Below are 13,605 nucleotides of genomic sequence, written 5' to 3'. Positions count from 1 at the left end.
CCCAGGCTCAGCGCCGCCGGGGAGGCCGCCCCGAGCCAATGAGCGTTTCTGGTGCCGTCGACACTTTGAATTAAGAGCTTAGCGGGAGCACGCGTGTGGTTTCAGGCACGGCGGTGAGAGGTCCAGATACGGGGGGGGACGCGCAGCGATGATCTGTGCCCCTCAGAAAATAGGGAGAAAGCCCCGTTAATGTCACCGCTAATTAGACCAACCTAAGAGTTATCTTACTAAAAGTAAGGGGGGGGGGGAACAGACCACAGACCTCTGGCTAAAGCGCTTATTTTGTTCTGACGCTTCGGCTACGTGTAACAACTTTGCCACCGACTGTGTCAGCTGCCCCTCGCGGGCAGGGTCTGCGCTTGGGTCCGTGGAGGCCGTGGGCGTGCAAGGGGCCTGTCAGCTCGCTGCCAAAACGCCCGTGTGCCAGCGGGCCGGGAGAAATGCACCCGGTGACGCTGTATGGTTTTGCCATACACATAGAATTGGTCACATTATTATTATTATTATTATTATCATCATCTCAAATGATCAAGCAAAACGTTACTTGGTGGAATTGAATAAAGCACTTTGAAAAAAGATTGCTACAAATAGCCATTCCTTAGGTGGTTAGTTTTTGACTACTTGTGCCTTTTTTTCCACAGAAAGACCCAAATTGCCAGATAATTATACTCAGGACACATGGCAAAAACTTCATGAAGCAGTGGGAGCGATACAGAGTAGCATTTCTATTAAATACAACCTTGAAGAGCTCTACCAGGTAAGATGCACAGGGGTTTTTAAGTTTATTGTAACAGGCAGAAAATTAATGGTTTTGAGACTTTCATAGACCTACAAATTTAATGTAATGTGTCTTGATTGTTAAAAGTATGTTCTGAACTGTTTTCTTGGTATTCTGTTTCTAGGCTCTTTGTACTTTTATAGAAGACTGACTCTCAGATCCTGGGAGAACTACCAGGGTCTGAGCTCATATAAAAGCAAATTATGTTGGGAGACATGGAAAGCTGTGTCTGGGCAAGGCTGAGATTTAAGTGTCAGTCTCTTCCAAATTTTGCCTACTTAGGATACTGAAAATAGGATGTTACTCTCATTTGGTTATGCAGATGTATATTTTATGATGATTTCTCTTCCATATGTGCTTTGGTCTCTAGTGAATAGTAAATGTTAAAATAAACAATGGTTATAATCATAATTAAGCTTCAGCATCAATACCTTTGGGGGAATTAAAGTTGAGTGGGCAACAAACTATCAGTTCACCTCTGGTTCAGCTTACTGTTACATTTTCAAAAAAAACAGTGTCTTAAATCTTTCAGTTAAAATGAAGAAAAATTATTGCTGGAACATCTAAATTGCTGGATAGTGGATAGGAAGGGTAAAAGAAAGAAATAGGCATAAGCCATTTTTTCCTTACCATTTTCTCCATTTATACATGGTCTAGTTTTGTGGGTTTTTTTAATGTATGTGATTTGAGATATGCAACTTTAGTAATTTTTTTTTCAGTAACCATGTGGTTATCAAAAAACTGCTAATGCTATAGGTTGGGCTACATAGTTGAAGTTAATTATGAGGTTTTTGTGGGTGCAGGTATTTGGTCTGCAGATGTGGATCTCGTTGTCAGATCAAGACTTAAGACATTAATATTCCTATGAAAAATCTTCTAAATGTTCAGCAGAGGTAGGTTTGGTGTTTGGAAAGTGTAGACTACGAGGGAGGAGAAATCCAGTCCACATTGGGTCCATGCTCAAAAAATCAGCATAAATTTGAGAGCTGGCTAACACTTTTCTCTATGATTAGTTAAGGTATTTAATATATGAGTGTAAAATAACTGATTAAATAAATCCATATTAACCATATAATTTGGTGCTTTTTAACAGACGTCCTGGCTGTGATTTACTCATCTATTATTACTTAGAAGTTTGCGGAGTTTGAAGTACATAACACATTTTATGGTTTTAAACTTGGCATTTGAAAAATCTTGCCTTTTCATGCATAGCTAAAAACATGCAGATGCTTTGAATTTTACCTAACTTGTTTTCAGAGGCTCAGAAATGAAGTTATAGTCATATGGGTACGAAGTCATCAAGGTATAGACTTGAGTTCTGGCAGAAGAGGAGGAGAGAGACTTCAGATAAACTATAAAGGAAAAACTCTATTTCTTGCTTTTTCTGTTTGCATGCTCATTTGCAAAAACTGCATGTTATAAGGCTAATTCAATAATATGTCAAGTAGTGGTGCAAATCAGAAAGATTCCTGCACAATAAGTAGTGGATGTGAGTGTGTCTATGCATACGTACTTACTCTTCTGCCAAAGGAAAAAAAGACCAAGTACAGCRTCTATTGGAAACCTGATCTGTATTTACAGATCATTTTTAACAGCTTAATGGTGAGCGCAGAGTCCACAGGGGAATATTTGTGTGCGTGTATCAGTTCTTTTTACTATCAGGGCTTTTTTGCGTGTGTCTTTATCTGACATTATGAGAGGAAGTGAGAGGCCTACAAGGCTCAAGTGTGGCAAGCAGGCTGGTATACAGGCTGCTTTTGAACTTCTTGATTTATCTGTCTAGTTTGGCATGGTGGCTGAAGAAAGAGTGAAGAATAATGACTAGGCTCTATGGGATGTCTGCAGGATACTCCTTTCCAAGCATTAGAAGCGGCATGAGATAAAGCATGAAGGTGCTTAGCAGGGATGTAGTCAGTGAGCAACTGGAGGGTGGCGGTTAATTTTCTTCTACTAAAATAGAAATGATGCCTAGGGTTGGTGGTAGCTTGCAAAGATTTTGATAAAGGTAGCTTGTATTTGATTGGATAGAGAGAGGGGGGCAGTGCAAAGAAATGCCAAGTGAGGAATGAGTGATAAAAATGATGGAAAAGGAAAATTACCTTTGCAAAAAGGTTATAAATAAATTGAGATGGGGTGACATTGCCTTTCTTGAGGATATAGAGTAGGAAGGAAGAAAGTTGTGTAATGAAGGAAGACAATGAGAGTTTTGACCAGAGCTTTATTTGTATGGACATGCCGTGTCTTGGACAGTATCATAAAATATGTGCAAAATGATTAGGTGTGGGTACCGCTCACGTTGAAGTTGTCATCTTACTTCATCTGTTCTTTTTTTTGGTCAGATCAAAAAATAACATAGGCACTATGTGATAGTTATTTTTTTAAATGTCGCATCAAAGTTGATGAAGCCATTAGTTGATATGCATTTAAATAAAATGACATCAGGTAGGTTAGAATTACCCATGGGGAGATCTCTGGGAAGCAGATTCACTTTCTGTGTTTTGGAAGATAAACTCTTCAGGATGTAAGAACCTATAGAGGAAATAATATAAGTAGTAGCAATTATTTGCATGCTAAAACACAAAAAGAGAAGACTCTGCTTAAAACAAGCCATTAAAGGGCTGATTTGAGCTATAACTTTTACTGGATTTGTGTAGCTGAAGAGTCTGTGGTGTTTTCTGTGTCACATCACTGTAAATTTGACAATAATTGTAGCTGTTTCCAAAACTAATTGTTTGAAGGATGAATTAAAGTCAAATCGAACTCCTTCAGAAAGACAGATGGCAAAAAATCTGAATAAAATGAAAGTTGAAGAAGAAAGAAATTATTAGATTGTGTTAACCACCACCTCCTCCCCCAAGAAAGCAGAAACAGCTAGTTAGAGGAGGTACCAAGCTGATAAGGTCCTTAAGGCTGTAGTTTGAGATACATTTTAAGCGAGTACTGCTGCTTAAAGAGGCCCCCCTCACCTCTGCCTTGCCCCTGCCCATGCACTAGCAGAAGTGTTTGTGTGCTTTTATAGTGAAACAAAGTGATGAACCTTTACTGTTACTTTGACAAAGGATTATCAGCATTAGGCAGCATAACATTTCATATTACATACAAACAAAGAAATCAAATATCCAAAAAAGCTAAAATTTGAGGGAAGCTGAGTGAAGACCAAGTCACTGGGAAAATGTTGAAACTTTGTTCTACGTTTATTGATGCTGTCACCAAATTCATCAGGAAAATAGGACGCTATAAATCCTCTCAAGCAAAGTGGGTCAGTTTCAGTTGCCCACATGAAATAGTGCTTTAAGTCTTATGCAATATTCTCTTCAGTATCATCTCGTAGAATAAGGAAAGTTGAGGTGAAGTTAAAGAAAGAGACAGCTGGATTTTTAGTTCTGCAAATCATGTCTAATGCCTTAGGATAGTTTTATATAGAGCATTGAATGGCCAAGAAAACTTACTGTAAATCTTACAGTTCTCATAAAACATTTGGCTGTCTTCATTGTGATTCATTTTAGATGCTATGGTCTATTAATAAAATAATTTATTGAAATACAGCACACAAAGTGCGCCTGGAACAGGCTAAATATAGGCAGTGGTATCAAAGAAGGCTACATTTTCTCTTTGGCATTCTCACTGAGTTCCTTGTGAGGAAAAAAATGTTAGCATAAGACAACATAATTATTGTATAGGTGAACAAGAGTATTCTGTAGCTGTCCAGAGGTCTAGAGAATCCAGAGCATAGTCTAGATCATCTGCATAACAACTCAGTTTACATTAAAGTAGTGATGAAAGGAATGTTTGCTTTGGGGCAGAATTGGTGTTCTTAATCAGCTATGGATAAATCCTCAACTAAATATGGTGAGGTCCCAATAAATCAATTCAAGTCTTTATTTAAAAGTTAATGTTTTTATTCTTTCCTCAGTTTACATGTTTTATCAGTAGTGTATGAATCAGTGGAAATGTTCTAAAAGAAATAAGTTAATAAAATGACAAGACAATAGCTATATTCATTTACGGTTTAGAGACAGTGGTTGAAATGTTTAGCTCAGATGTTATTTCCACCTCAACTGATGGATGTGAAAGCTGGAAATCTACTTATTTAAATGTCTTTGGGGAAAAATGCTTAGTGATTAAGCAGTTAATCTATAACAATGCTGCAGCGCATCAATATTCAACAGTAACTCATCCCTGAACTTACTAAGAAAAGAAATGAAAATATTTGATATGATTGAGTTAAAAAAAAAAAAAGTCTCTGTGTGTGTGCAGGGGGAATGCACAAAATGGACCTACTGTAAGAGTTCCACTGCTGAACAGTATTTGCAGGGGAGAAATTCTTGTAACGCATGTCTGGAAACATGACCCAGACAATAATGATGGACCTTATTTTTGGATGAAATCTGACAATGTAGGAAGGGGCCAAAAAGAAAAATTTCATGAAAACTTAATTTTTGTTCATAGTTGGGTAATTTCATTTTAATAAGTTTTGTTTGGTGCATAGAAAGATAACTCTGAAATTTTTCTCTTTGGTGTTGGTTTTGATTACACTGGAACAAAAATCTGAGTTCATTTAATTTTTTTCACATTTATAATCTTTTTTGTATTTTAGGCTGTTGAAAACCTCTGTTCTTATAAAGTCTCTGCTACACTGTACAAACAGCTGCGACAAGTCTGTGAAGATCATGTGAAAGCACAAATCCTTCAATTCAGAGAATATCCTTTTCTTCACAGAAATATTTAGAATTTAATTTAAATCATTTTCTTAAATAATGCTTTTTTTAATTATACAAGTATTTGCCAATGTGTTAAGTTCTTCACTGAACGCTTATATAGCTTCAAATCAGCCATGCTCAACTTTCATCAGCTGGGGGAATAATTTTTATGTGCATGTAAGTAGCATACCAATAACAATTTCCTTATCATTTTAACAAGAATGTAAATTTTACAACTAACCTAGAAAATTTCAGTAACACTATGAATGTAAAATCTATAGAGTTTTAACAGCAGGTATTGTGTGGTTTTGGGGGGGGGGTTGTTTGTTTGTTTTTTGGCAGGTGAGTAGTTCAGTTTGTAATGCAGAGATGCTTACAGTACCAATAGTGTTTAAAAAACAAACAAACAAAAAAACCCCCTCACACAACAGTAATTTTCAACAAGAGTAGTGCATGTCTTCCGTAACAAAATTTTCAAATGTAGGATATATCCGTCTGTTTGACTAATAATAATGTGTAAGGGAGGCACTCAGCAATCCCTTTAGGTACATCATTTGCACCTTGGAAGGTTTCTGATTCACTAGTAAAATGGCTGTAAAGGTCATTGTCTTCACTGTATGAATGAACTGGTCTTGAGGCAGCTCCTGGACAACCACAGTTTGCAGCCAAGCATTTTAAGGTACACTTCTTAGTGTTGTGTTGAATATCTGCAAGTGATAACCTATTAACCATCCTGCTGAAAGTCACCCCTGCTCATGAGAGAGCTCTAAGTTGAGGAGAGCATCTGGCAGCCTTTGGGAGCTACAGAACACTCAAGTTTTAAGATAAATCTTCCCCTGCTTTTCTCAAGTTGGGCTTTCCTTTTTCTAGCTGAACTAAAGTGTATGTAGATCTGGAGGCTTGGGGCAGCTGCTGCTTTTTTTTGAATCCCATTGTGCTTTGCATGCTGAGAATATGCTTTATGTGATGGTCAGCTTTTGTGTAACAGCCCAGTGGTTACACTTGCTGAGGAAGAAGATTAAATAGGGTCCAGACCTGCCTGGCTGTCCCCATGTTCTTGGAGAGCGCCTGAGCAAACAGGTGCCAGAGCATGCCTTAGTGAACAGGTGCTACAGTATGTTGGTGTTACTCCATTTCCCAGGTCTCTATGTATTTTTTTTATCAGAAAATGATTGGTTAAAATAGAAAGAAGCTGGGGAACAGGACCTAGAAGGAACCCTCTTTCTAGGTGAAAGCCTTAACTGTGCTTTGGATTGTGATCTCTGTTTCTCAGTTCACTTTGTTCTCCAGATAGGGGCCTACACTCATAAAGATGAATTGCTTGCGTGCACTTGCTCCCTCCCTCCCTCCCTCCCTCTCTCTCTTTTTCTTTTTTAATTTTTTTATTTTATTGTCTGGCTAAGTCCCAGCATGTTTGTTGATGTGAATCCCAGTTAGTGTCTGGCTTCTACATAGCATATAAAGAACACTGGTGCATAAATCAGCACTGTGAATTCACCTTTTAATTAGGTAGCTGATTTTTCAATGGTATTTAATGTGATGTATTTAAAATCTCATCTAGCTAAAAAGAACATTATTATGTCTCATCCAGGGCAGACTCTTTGGCTGAGTGTACAGTAGTCCCTTAAACAGAAGCGATCTCTGAGAACCAAATCCTTTAGTCAGTTCTAAAGCGGGGTATAGTCAGTCAATTTTGCATCCCCGCTTTTCAGAATTCAACTGATCTTCTGAAGAGATGTTTTAAAACTTGTGTTTTAAAACTTTGTTTTTTTCCGTCTCTGACAGAACTGATAATTTGGAGAGTTGAGAATTTTGTATTTTGCAGGTATACCATTTCATGTCCCAAGGACATGAGATCAGGGTAATCAGATTTGGGCAGAGTAAGTTGAAGATGATACTGTGCATGAAAGGAAGGTAAAACCACATCTGGATTTACTCATATGATATATTAGAGTTCTGAAAGCATAAATAACAATTGCATCTGTTGTGGAATGAATAAAGAAAACTTTCTAGTTTGCTCAGGAAGACCTGAGCAGTATTTGGATTTATTGAGGATTATTTAAAACTGTAACCACTTTTAAAAAATTAGGGTCACTCTCGTTGTGCACAATGTGAACTAACTAAGCAAAGAAAATAAACCTTTCAATCCAGCTCACCTCAGTTGGTGCTAAGGTTGTTTTTGACACTGATGGAATTTCTTATTTAAATCTGTATCAAAGTTAGGCCATACAGCCACTAGATGGTGTTACTGAAGAGCAGTGAGTGTTATTCCTTGAAAACATAGGCTTTTTGGAGAAGTGCCAACCCTTCTGCTGGGCACAAGTTTTGCAGTTAAACCATTTACCCCTAACCAGTCACAGTAACGTGGCGCTATCCACGGAGCAGACATGCTCAATGGCTGGCAAAGATCATCTCGAGAATTTGGTCTCGAAAGTTACTGGCAAGCGAGTTTTCCTTAGTAGGTGCTGTACAGATTCTCTGGATAGTCTTTTATTTTTAAAGAAGATAAATAAATGCTGGCAAGATCATTGCAGACAAATGGTAAGTTGAGTAATTGTTCAGAATACGTATCCCCGGGCTGTGAGATCTGGCAAAAAGGTGCTTACTGTGTTTTTACCTTGGGACCGTGTTGCATCTCTTCCTCCAAATTTCAGTGTAGCTTTTCACTTTCATTTTTCGGGGGGGAGGGAGGCGTTGGTTGTTGAAAACTATGTTCTGCTGCACTGTCCTTTTTGCCTTTCATAGCTTTCATTGTGGTAACTGGTTGGAATATCACTGGAAAGTGTATAGACACCTGTTTTTTGTGAGTGGAAAGAAAAGCCAACTGGACTATGCCGAAACTGTTTGCTGCTTGTAATTTTAAATAATTGAAGAATCCCAATCTTTACTTTTAGATAGCCCCAGCAGCTGGGTTATTTGTGACTTTTTCCTTTTGCAAGGCAGAGATAAATATCCTGATTGTAGAGCTAAGAAATAAGAAGATTAAAAAAAAAAAAAAAAAGTTTAGAGTCTCTCTCTTTCTCCCCTTCCTGTCCCCTGCCTCCACAGTGAGTAATATTATAGAATAAAAAAATACTCTTTCAGATAGAATTCATGGAATTGTCCCTTTAAAAAAATGCATCATCATAATTCCAGAACAGCATTTTAAAAGGAGAGTCTTCATTGCATTTAGCTTTGATTACAGAAGCCCAAAATAGTTAAATTTCCATTTTCATTCCTGAAATTACCCTCCTCTCCTGAGAGGGATGGGCAGAGGTATGTGCTTTTTATCTGAAATAAAAATGGCAAGTGTCACAGAAGCTATTCAGAACAAATTAAACAGTCTGATGAAAATGGAGTCAAAGTTGATATTTTTGCCTTGAAAATTTAATTAAACTGACTTGTAGTTTTACAAAAATATTTTTCCACTATGAACTGTTCACTTTATTTTTGAGCGTTCCTTTTTTTTCCCCCCTTAAAGCAATGACCTGTAGCATACGGCTTTCTTGACCTTATGCTGAGTTAGCACTTGTAGTATTTAAGAAAAAAATCAGTGTCGTTGCTGTTTTGTTTTAATGTGCTTGGCTAGAAGCTGCGTCAGCTTGAGAATTGCTTCACAAGCAACTGAGGGAAAGGCAGAAAGCTTTTGAGGGAGGAGTAGGTGGACAGCTGAGGATAGAAATCACTGCAGCTGGCCCAGAGTTGTGTCAGAATCCTGGGTTGCTCTAATGCTAAACAGGAAGCTGGGTGGCCTTAGTATGAACATAATTCCAATTGGGTTTTGAATGAGAAGGAGCAATAAGCTAAAGAAATCCACCTCCCCCAGTTTTCTTAATGAAAAAAGTAGATAATACGTTTATACATTCTTCTCCTGGAAAAGAAGAATTTTTCTCATAAATTTTGGCAACTAACTTTCATTATGAAAAGATCTACTGCATAACTTTTAACTATCTCTGCTTAAAGCTTCTCCTTTAAAAAGTGAGAAGCATGGCAGCATGTATTTCAGGGTGTTTACTGAAAGTTTTGGTGCTACTGCTTGAATGGCTAATGTATTTCAATACACTAGATCTTGTAACCGGCTAATAAAAATTTAGTTAATGTTTATGAATTGGGAAACTGTCTGGGATGTAYGTGGTAGTACTGATTAGTCATGGTGCTTAGACAGTATTAACATCAATAAATTACATATCAGCAGCTATACAAATCAGCCAAAGCTGAGAACTGGTACATCAGCAGTTAAGGTATGTGTGTATATGATGTAACTTTTTATAAGTTTCTTTATAATTTAAAATGCCATGTGCTGGTGAAAAGAAAAATTTTTTCTGTAATTCATAATTTTTCAGATCATGATCAGAAGCATTTTCTTATTTTTGGATCGCACATATGTACTTCAGAATTCAATGCTGCCTTCTATATGGTAGGTATCTGTGTAAGTATTCCCTTGTAATTTTTAGAGTTTGAATATGTTATTATATTTATAAAGGTTGAAAATCATTTTTTTTCACTTTTTGATCTGTGTAGTAGGTCTACAACATTTTGTGTTAATTTATGGAATTTTGTGTGTCAGTGTACGCATGTGTCATTTCCTCCTTCCCCAGGAATATTCCTTGTAAAGTGAAGGTACAAGGACAATAAGGTCAGTGAGCATGTGCTCAAAAGTTAAGGCATATATAAATTTGTAGTTGTCACAGCTTAGGTGAAGCTGTCTGTATGGAGAGGCTCCTCTGGCTGCTATGTCTGGACCTCAGCAGCAGGCCAGCATTGCTTTAGGTACTCCTGATTCTGACAGAATTCAAGTTTTGACTTCTTGCTCTGGGGCTTTTAATAAGTTAGATATATTCACAAGGTGCAGATCATGGCCTCTGAGAGTTGAGACCTGTGGCTCAGTGCTTTGAGATTAARGTCAGCAACCCTTTACTTTAAGCCTACCATGTCCACAACTTTGGGCACCTGTTTTTCAGTTTCCCTCCTGAGGGTCATTTTATATCGCCAAAGCAAACGAACCCAGATTTTGCCAAAACTTTCTGATGTAATTACTCAGTCTAAGGCAATGAAACATGTAGATAAAATACCAAAATACCAACATGTCTTTTCCCTGCCTTAGTTACTTCTGTTCTTGCGAGAGTTCCTTGCACTGTTTGAGTCTGGCATCCCTCTCCCAACCCTTGCTGGTTCTGTGGAACATGAAGTCTTTTTTTCTGACCTCTGCAGTAATTTTCCTTCACCTTTTTCTGGTTATTACTCAACAGAATCTTCTTTCTGCTGCCTTAAGCTTCCTTTTACTGTGTGCCATTAAAGGGGTCTAGTCATAGTTTGTATCTTTTTTTTCCTCACACTGGGAAAATACCATTTAACCTGATACATATGAAGAAGCTGGAGGTAACAAGTTTTGTCTAAGATTCCTCCGTTTTCCTTGGCCAAGATGACATTTAATGATTGGCTTCCTCATGGTCAGACATAGAGGCACCATTCCTCATCATCTCAGTATGAAACATAAATGTGATGTAGGTGATCATAAGGTCCTAAACGTACAGAGAATTCATACTCTTGAGCAAAATTGATAAATCACACATAGATTGACTGATACTGGGGAATCTTATGCTAAGGTGTATGTTCAGATTTTTATTATTTTTATAGTAGTAATTGTTTTAATAAAAGGAAATGATGTAATCTATTATGTGAAATATAGACAGACTGTTCATAGTTTTCACCTGAACTGTATGCATCCTGTAGTATATGGCCTGGTATTTTTATAGTAAATCTTATCATAGTTTTCTTAGTGGACAGTCTAAGAGAAAATATATACACCATTAATCTCTCTTTCTGTGGTGTGTGTGTGTGTGTGTATTTTTATATGTATATATTTTTCTTAAACTAAGATACAGATTTTGCAAATGAAACATCTTTGGAGCATATGAACTTAAAGTTGACAAAGTAATTTATTAATTTTTAATATTCATGCAGGGATATGGGGCTAGAATTATTTAGAAATCATGTTATTAGTGATAAACAAGTTCAAAACAAGACTATTGATGGAATCCTCTTGCTGATTGAACGAGAACGAAATGGTGAAGCTGTGGACAGAAGTTTGCTGCGAAGTTTGTTAAGCATGCTGTCTGATCTGCAGGTGAGTACAGCAAACTTTACTAGTAGTGGCTACATTTAGAAACAGACTTTGGACTTTCCTAGTTTGTGTGTTCTACACAAATAATTTTCTTCTAGCAAACATGCTTCAAAATCCAGCTATTAGATTAATAAGCAGCTCCCGTTTCTTTACCCTGTGCACAATCTTTCATTCTCTGTTTTTAAGTGAGACCTCTTTTTTTTTTTTCCTGTTTTCTTAGCTGAGGCAGTGGCCTGCTGATCTTAAATAATAGGTTTGCAAGTCTTTTAATGTGCATGATGTTTTGTCTTACTTAGTCACTAGTTTTTTAATCGTAGTGCAGGTTAAATGTAGCAACAAAAATGAACCACCTTTGTCACTGTAAAAAGGCTTTTTGTAGTCCAAGTCATGGGTCTTTATCACAAAAACGTCACCATGCTGACAAGTTCTTAGCAGAACCAAGGATGGCCAAGGATAGAATGGAATGCAAAGTTAAGGCAAACATTTTCAGTTTGGTATGGTCAGTCTGTAACTTAATGGAATTTTCCATTATAAGAGATGATAAGTTACCAAATAAAATAATAAATGTGCTTTTGACTCTGGCATATTTTATCCTCTGGTCAACATTGCAGCCTTCTTGTGTGAGGTGCAATAAAACTTACAAGCTGTCTTTTCTTGCAAAGTGTTTAGGTTACTCTGTTCTCAGAGTTATGAAATAGAGTAAGGTTTAAAAAAGAGTGTGAGGAGGTAGACTTCATAAAAGACTATTAAATAGTCCTTTTTGGTCAAGCAGCCTATCTGCTTTTCTGCCTTTCATGTTAACCCCCCTGACTTTTTCATCCGTAACTGTCTCTAATATACCAGAAAAATTAATAACTGTAATTATTCTGTTTGAGAGCAAGGACAAACTTCTGTTAATCATTTTTCAGATCACATAATGATGATTTTGCATGCTAGAAGAGGTGGATGTGATTTGTGTGTTCTTCCCAATTTTTTCCCCTTATTATTTGCCATTTTTTTCTAAATGCATCAGTTTTTTGTAGATGTTGACATTTTTACCCTTAATGTACTCTGCTAAGTAAAGAGAAAAATTCCCCTTTATTGGATCCTTCTCACAGAACTGGATTTAAGTGTGCCTTCTCCTTCATTGGTTCAAAAATGTAATTTTCTCTCTTTGCTAGGTAGTCTAATGCAATTTGATCTGTTATTTTATCATATCTGTCACTATAGTGAGGTAGAGATGTACTCGTAATCCTGTGACTATAGTCAAGGATCTCTCTGTCTCAGAGACGTTAGCTTAGCTTCTGGCAAAAGATGAATTTAAAAAAACAATTTTGTGTTTTATTTTAAAACAATTATGTTCCTGCTCATCCCTGTTTTTTAGGGAATTATGCAGCTGAGGTCCTGCTACTGAAAGTTGCTTCCTGTTCACATAAATCTTGTTCTATAGATGTTTCTTGATCTAGAGGTTTATGTGGTGTCATACCAGTTCCATACATTGTCATGTTAATGTATAGGCTCTAAGGTTGTTCCAGTTATTCTGAAGGAAGGTGAAGAACAAAATCTACAATTTGATCCTGTTGAACATGGAGCTAGTGTAAAGAGTAGAAGGTTGAGGTAGTGAGTTTGTCTGCCTGTGATACAGGCCGGTCAGCCTGTACAGGCCAGTCAGCCTCACCTCCATCCCTGGAAAGGTGATGGAGCAGCTCATCCTGGAGGCCATCTCTAAGCATGTGGAGGAAAAGAAGGTGATCAGGAGTAGTCAGCATGGCTTCACCAAGGGGAAATCATGCTTAACCAATCTGATAGCCTTCTATGATGGAATTCCTGGCTGGGTAGATGAGGGGAGAGCAGTGGATGTTGTCTACCTTGACTTCAGAAGGGCTTTTGACACTCTCTACCATAACATCCTCATAGACAAGCTCAGGAAGTGTGGGATAGATGAGCGGACAGTGAGGTGGATTGAGAACTGGCTGAATGGCAGAGCTCAGAGAGTTGTGATCAGCGGCGCAGAGTCTAGTTGGAGGCCTGTAGCTAGCGGTGTC

The 13,605-nt window shown here is 37.6% G+C and overlaps 1 protein-coding gene across 7 annotated transcripts in view; it reads left to right on the top strand.

Moving 5' to 3' along the window:
- The first annotated feature begins 6 nt into the window (after positions 1-6).
- Positions 7-13,605, top strand: part of CUL4A (cullin 4A) — a 43,983-nt gene continuing 30,384 nt past the window's right edge. For 4 of the 7 annotated variants that reach the window (XR_003251761.1, XR_003251762.1, XM_026054763.1 and 1 more), the window contains exons 1-6: positions 7-51; positions 642-757; positions 5,376-5,479; positions 7,950-8,019; positions 9,801-9,874; positions 11,422-11,584. Coding sequence is in view for 5 of the 7 variants with exons in the window: in XM_026054763.1 (XP_025910548.1) it covers positions 39-51; positions 642-757; positions 5,376-5,479; positions 7,950-8,019; positions 9,801-9,874; positions 11,422-11,584 (540 nt within the window). In the remaining 2 variants the exon portion in view is untranslated. Of the gene's footprint in view, positions 52-641; positions 758-5,375; positions 5,480-5,520; positions 5,656-7,949; positions 8,020-9,649; positions 9,699-9,800; positions 9,875-11,421; positions 11,585-13,605 lie in introns of those variants that run through there. The other 3 variants (XM_026054814.1, XM_026054785.1, XM_026054774.1) reach the window with 3 other exon arrangements.

The sequence above is a fragment of the Apteryx rowi genome, unplaced genomic scaffold (genome assembly GCF_003343035.1).
Source record: "Apteryx rowi isolate R43461 unplaced genomic scaffold, aptRow1 scaffold_123, whole genome shotgun sequence".
NCBI classification, from domain to species: Eukaryota; Metazoa; Chordata; class Aves; order Apterygiformes; family Apterygidae; genus Apteryx; species Apteryx rowi.
This window is presented reverse-complemented; position numbering and strand designations above follow the sequence as displayed.